The sequence below is a fragment of the Apus apus genome, chromosome 9 (genome assembly GCF_020740795.1).
Source record: "Apus apus isolate bApuApu2 chromosome 9, bApuApu2.pri.cur, whole genome shotgun sequence".
Taxonomy (NCBI): Eukaryota; Metazoa; Chordata; class Aves; order Apodiformes; family Apodidae; genus Apus; species Apus apus.
The window spans coordinates 12,369,391-12,376,147 of NC_067290.1; the positions used below are offsets into that span (position 1 = coordinate 12,369,391).

Below are 6,757 nucleotides of genomic sequence, written 5' to 3' on the forward strand. Positions count from 1 at the left end.
GATCTTGATCTCAAATGAGATCACTTGACAGTAGGTTCTACAAGTGACCCACATTGTACAGAAGCACATTTCTCTACCACTGCCAAGTCTGATGGCGCACACATGGGTAAGAGGGCAGGGCCATCACTAGGCAAATCACAGGATTTTACCTTCTGTACTGTGACTTCCTGTGGGCAACTCCTTACCTGCTTATCCTTATCCTGTGAGCAAGCAACTCCCATGCTATAGAATTCACTCTATACATACAATATTTCATCTCACTTCTTGTTTAAATTAGATAGTAGCAAGAGAATATCTGTGTTGGTATTTACAGGCTACACTAACAGCCTCTGGCGGCAGGGGGGGTTGCTCAGCTATTTCTAGACTTTTTAAGAGGGAACTACCAGCTCTGAGCATTCACTACTGACAGCTTTGCAAAGTAGACCTTTATGCTCTACAATGGTGGAAGACTTCTTTCTACTGTGCAGTCTGCAGAGGTAGATTTTTAAGTAGACTACCTCAATGTAAAGAGCACTTCTGTCTCTTAAGCACCATAGAAACCTAAGCTATTTAAACCTTACACAACCTACTTGAAATGGGCTTTAAAACTGCTGCTAAAGTTTAAAGAAGACAGCTGCTAAGAAAAGAAACCAGCAGCAGAGCTGAAGATTTATATTCAAGATTTTCTCTCCTTCAAAACACCCAAAACAAAGGAATCCACAACAGCCAGTGATAATTTGGCTTCCACAGAGAACATGGTCACTGAACACTGGTGAACAAGCTGGACAAAAACAGCAGAAACCTTTAGAACATGTTTGCTTACTTTGCCAGGAAATGCTGTCCAGGCCATGTGCCATCTTCATTTTTCACTTCTATTAGAACAACCTGAAGAGAGAGAGTTAAGGTAATAAAGGTAACTGCAAATCTGCTACACATTTTGCAAAATCATTAACAAATCACATTTTCAGTGTTTGCTCAAAGTACATAAAAGTGAAAATAAGTAACAGAGAAAGCAGTATATGAGAATCTAATAAATATATTAAAATGTTATGTCCCTTACCTGACCCTGATAGAGTCCTGCATCTTGCACTGTGCTATCCAGCTTGCTGAGCTGCTCGTAAGTGTTACTCATGTACCTGTTCCATAACCTAGTTTCCTTCTCAGCTGGGATATTGAATAGTTTTCTCATTTCTTTCTCGATGGTAGCTGTTCAGGAGAAAAAAAAAAAACAAAAACACACCAAAATGCCTAAAACATGAGTGCTTTAAAAAACAAGCCAGACATTCAGCAAAGAGGCTACACCGTTGATCCTTCAAGATCCTTTGAGTAGAAAATGTATCATGGAAGTTATAATTGCTCATATAGCTTGTCTAATAATTAGTCTAAAAGAATGAAAAACTTAGTTTTCAGTCATGCATTGCCTGTCAAGCCCTGAAAGCAATAATGTCCAGAATATAGACAGAAGTTTCTGCCCAAAGGCCAACTTCTGTGTAATGGACATCATTTAAAAATACAGGTTCAAGAAAGAAGTGTTTACAGTTACTAATGTCAGGCCATACTTCAGCAAACTAGGAAAAAGGATCTTTATGGACACGTAAGACAGCTGACACTTGGCACTTTTACGTGGGCAAATAGTGATGATAAAGCCACAGAGAGACAGGCCAAATGTCAGGGAGAAGTGTAGGAAGAGCCATTAAGAAGATAACTAAAATAGTCACACTCTAGGAAGAAGGAATCATAGGAGAACCAGAGACAGAACTGCTCTACACAAGTGACGTGGGTGTTTCTTAAGTACATGAGTTAGTAAGAAATGTGCTCCTCAAAGCTCTTGACCACAACTCCCTGTGCTGCACACAGATTGTTTGTGGCTGAAAGAAACTCAGGAGGTTCCCAGTCCAACCAAAGTGGGATCAACACTGAATTCACACCAGGCTGCTTGGGGCTTACGCGATCAGGTGTTCAAAGCCTGCAAGGCAGGAGACTCTCCCACCCCTCTGAGTCCTGTTCAAATGTCTAGGTGTCCTAATGGGAAAACACTTCCATTTTATTAAGCTGGAGTTACAATTTATGACTATTTTCTGTTTTCTTGCTTTGTGACTTGGTAAAAAGTCTGACTCCATGTTCTCAGTAATCTCCTCACAAGTGCTACAAGGTCCTCCCAAAGCTTTCTCTTCTCTAGGCTAAACGCAGCTCCCTCAGCCTCTTCTCACACATCACATGCTCCAATCCCAACTGTCCTGTTGTTATGTCCTAGACTCACTCCAATTTATGAACATGGTTCTTGTTCTGGAGGGCACAAAGTATCTCCTGAGGTAGCACCAGAGCACAGCTCCTTGTATCAGAGACCTACTTACCAACAGTATCTGCTTTGCTGAAGTGGCAGCTAATCACATTGTCAGGATCACTGCTCTCACACAGCTTCAGCTCAAGAAGATAAACTTCAACCTTATAGTGCTTCACAAACAGACCATATTCCACCACCTGCAAACGGAAGGCAGATGTGATTAAACAACACAAAGATAAAACACTGAGCATGCCTCTGTAAGGCACACTTGTCTAAATATTTTGAATCTTTTAAGTCAAGCCATAAACTGAACACTGACTTGCTCTCAGGCCCAGATTCAGTCACAACCTCTGCCAGCTTGTTCAGGGGTTTTGTTTTTATAACATTAAGAAATCTCAGTGCTTTCTTTCCACAGTACAAAGTTCCAAAGGTCCACCATCACAGCTGAACTGATAGTGCCAGCTAGTTATCCATGAAAAACATTTGATCACACAGTCAGAGAATTCTAAAAAGAAGGAAAATTATCTTCTGCCCCTAGTCTTTGGCTAAGTTTTGCATTCAAAAAAAAAGAAACAAGCCTGGAACACTGGAGCCAAATCCTTCCTATTAGAAGGAAGTAAGACAAAGCATTATTTATTTTTCTGCATGGTATACAGAATCTGCATCATTACTCTCTCCTTACAATAACAGACAAATATCTCAGAACTTATTTCGCTGACACTGCCTTATTTCAGAGTCATTTTCAAATCAATTTTGCATTTAAGAGAATACTCCAATAGGTACATCTACCGACCCCAGGAGCTTTCAGCATATTTTTAGAAAGCCAGTCTGTAAGACTAGACACCACTCTTCAGCTACACATCATAAAACACATGATACCAGAAAGAAAATCACATTTCAGAGGCCAGTTATGAGACAACAGTTATGTAACTGGATTAAAATAAAACCCAAAAGACACCTCAATTGTCTCCACATTTCTTTGCAGCTATAAAGTCTATGAAACTGCCATCATATTTCATTGAACCAGCAGGTATCATTTTTAAGAGTAACAGTGTTTAAGAAGCATTATGCAATGCCCTTAATAACTTGCTTTCGCTTTTGGTCAAGCCTGAAGTGGCCAGGCAGCTGGTCTAGATGACTGTTGAAGGTCCCTTCCAACTGAAACATTTTATTCCATGTCTATTTGTATGACACCTGACTTGCTGTGGTCTAAAACTGTAACATTGTCTAGAAAAAACTTCACCTAGCTTTGGAAAGAAACAAAGAATTATGACTTATTGTGATAATTTGGCTAAATCATGCTTCCTTCTTCTTTTATAGGGTTGTATGAGACATGCAAGGTGCTTTAAAGGTAAATAGTTAACAAATACATTTGGAAAGATCTTTGGTATTTTGCTGTTACAATAGAAAGAGAAAGTAACACGCCCTGTTTAAATAGCTTCTTCACAGGCAAATTAGATGACTGCTCTTTAAAAAAAAAAAAAAAAATGTAAAGTTTCTTTTTCAGAAGGAATTTAATTAAATGGAAATTCCTGTTTTCCAGGATTCCATAGTTAGAAACAAATAAGAACCATATTCAGAAATGCAAGAACTCTTCTTCCAAAACGTTGCTTCTGATCAGGTAACAGTGTCCATTAGGATGGACGAAGAGCAAGAAGAGTCTCTAATCACCCACAGATGACTTTTAAAGTGTCTGATCAGCTAGCTTGTTTTCTGCCAAAGTAGAACTCAGGTCATCCCATTGGAGAGCAATCTGAGCACAATGGCTCATAGCAATTAAGAAGATTTACTCTTAGCTAGAGCACAGTAACTTGGCATCTTATGTCTGGAAAACAGCACTAGCCCTCAATAATGACAGTGTTGAAGAGGGGCGTTTGACACTCCCCCCATTTCTGGTTACATGGGAGTCCTATCTACTTGGCACAGAGAAGCCAGGGTCACTTGGTGGACCTGGGATCATTTACACTTTCTAAAAATGTCAGAATTTCTCTTGAGGTACAATCTTCAGCCCACACTGAAGGACAACATCCCAGCACCGCTGATCAGCATGAGTGGGTCTGCAAAAAAAGGGATCTTACTTCCTTTGACCATTCTGGTGCTACACTTTCCTGGGTCTTGCACACCTTAAAGCAGCCCTGACTGTAACATAATGCTACTGAAACTTAAGCAATATTAATTCTGTACATTGTATCAACACTACTTGCTTGATGTAGTGATTAGTCTTTATGAAGCCCAAATACTGGCACCACCCAAGTTAGTCAGTGCAAAAACCTAAGACTAAAACAAAAAAACAATAAACCTTTTTACCCATAAAAAGTGTCTGACAGATTTAAAAAAACAGCAACTTGAGAATTTAATCTTCCAGAACAGGTTATATGCTCAGAATACATTCAGGACTGCATTTGCTAAACAAAAATAAAGATTTACAGAACAAAACTACAAATACATCTCTTCTCATTATTTTAGAATCAAAGAATTTTGAAAGAGAGAAGAAAAACCACCACCTTAAACTCCTAAGGAAGTCCCTAAGCCATCTGCAATAAAAGAAAAATAAAAATAATTGTTCCAATGCCCCATTTTGTCCCAGAAGATCAATAAGCTGAACTAACAACTTGCATTTTTCAACTAAGCACAAACTACTCCATGCAACACAAACACACTGCACTGGTCCCAACAGCCACACTTGTAAAAAGATAACCAGAACAAGGTTCATGGTTCTCACATCAACTGACCACTCAACTGACAATCACTGAAGATTCAGGCACTTTAGGTGTAATGCTGGAAGGTCATTCCTTCAGACAACAAGGCAAAAGACTTCATGTTTTTATCTCCAAAGAGCTGCTGAGCATCCTGCCTTAACTCACATCTAGCAAAATAAACATGACCTAAGTTTGCCAGAGATAAGATAATAAAACCAGGCTGAAAAAAACCTGGTTCACCCATACTTACTTTTCTCACAATAGGCTGCTGTTCCTCTATGCAGCCATACCACGTTATCAGTTTATTCCAGGCTTCAGTGGGAACCAGCACATAATCTAGCTCATCAATGAGGTGTTCTTTTAAACTCTGAGTTTCTGGATCTAAAAAGGAGGCAGAGGTAAAAAAGCGCGGCATCAGACAGGATCCTTTCTTCCCAACACCTACACACAGATGACCACCGCGACCCTAAGAAACACCTGTACTCCCACGGGTAGGGAGAAACTGCGCCAGCCTCCTCACTGGCAAGGCTACACGGCTTCAAAAGCGAAACCTGCACGAGACGACTGCGCACAGGACTTACTCTCCCGAGCCCGGGCTGCCACCCGAGCACCGGGCCCCGCGCCCCAGGCCCGCGCCGCCGGGCAGCACTCACCGCTGAACAGACCCGAGTTGTCGATAGGCCCCGGGTAAAGGCCGGGATCGCCCGCGCCGAACATGTCCCAGCTGTCGAAGCCCACGTACTTCTTCCACTGCTTGAACCAGCGGCTGTCCACCAGGAACCTGCAACACACGGCACCGGCCGCGCGGCCCCCTCAGCGGCGGCGGGGCCCGCCCGGCCCGCTCCCGCAGGCCCCGCCGCCCGGAGGGGAAGGGGACGGAGGGAAGGGCCGGTCGGCCGCGCTCACCAGGACTCCCCCGGCCTCAGGGCCGTGGCCAGCAGCGGCCCCAGCTCGGCGCGCTGCACGGCGGGGTCGGGCCGCGCCCCGCAGCCCCCGCAGCCCCCGCAGCCGCCGCCGCCCTCGGCCGCCGCCATGTCGGAGCGCGAGCCCCGTCGCGGGCGGATGTCGGCCCGCGTGCGCATGCGCGCTGCTGCGCCTGCTGCGCCGGTCCCGCCCCGCGCGCGCGCGCGGCCTCTGACGGGGCGGGCGGGGCCGCGCCCAGGGGCGGGGCTGAGAGGGGCGCGCGCGCTGGCGGCGGCCGCCATCTTGTGGTCGCGTGCGCGCCCCGCCCCGGCGGTGGCGGGAGCAGGAGCGGGGGGGGCAGGAGGGGCGGGGGGAGCGGGGGCAGGAGGGGCGGGGGGAGCGGGGGGAGCGGGGGGAGCAGGAGGGGCGGGGGGAGCGGGGGCTTCTCCGGGCCCGGCGGGGGGAGCGGGCAGCCAGGGCAGGGGCCGAGGGGAGCCGCGGGGCTTCGTCCCCGCGGGGCTGGGCGTCTGTGGCGGCTCCGTGGCCGAGAGGGTCCGTCCGCCTGGGCAGGCTCCTCCGAAGCAGACACGTTTGGTGTGGACTGTGTGGTTTCAGTTGTGACATCTGCCCTTCTCACCTGAAATTCACTTCCCGGAGCCCTCCGGTCAGGGAGCTGGTGTGGGGAGGGGACTTCAGACTGCTACAGGAATAAAGAGCGGGTCTGAGCAGCCAGCGGGGGAAGCGCCTGGGAGCGTGAAAGTGTCTGGAGAGAGCTGGGCAAGAAGAGATTCCCGATGGAGAGCTGTGTGGGAGCCTGTGCTTCTGAAGTGGGAAGGATTTAGAAGATTCTGACTTATAAACCTGCTTAAAACTTCTAGGCCAAGTAGATCCA

General features: G+C 46.0%; 1 protein-coding gene across 3 annotated transcripts in view; it reads right to left on the minus strand.

Moving 5' to 3' along the window:
* The window catches only part of USP4 (ubiquitin specific peptidase 4), a 38,408-nt gene extending 32,384 nt beyond the window's left edge, over positions 1–6,024 (minus strand). For all 3 annotated transcript variants that reach the window (XM_051627344.1, XM_051627343.1, XM_051627345.1), the window contains exons 1-6: positions 5,869–6,024; positions 5,616–5,743; positions 5,213–5,343; positions 2,334–2,460; positions 1,040–1,185; positions 803–864 (exon numbers count right to left, since the gene is read on the minus strand). In XM_051627344.1, the coding sequence (XP_051483304.1) occupies positions 803–864; positions 1,040–1,185; positions 2,334–2,460; positions 5,213–5,343; positions 5,616–5,743; positions 5,869–5,996 (722 nt within the window). In that variant the 5' untranslated portion in view covers positions 5,997–6,024. The remainder of the gene's footprint in view (positions 1–802; positions 865–1,039; positions 1,186–2,333; positions 2,461–5,212; positions 5,344–5,615; positions 5,744–5,868) is intronic.
* Between the last annotated feature and the right edge of the window lie 733 nt (positions 6,025–6,757).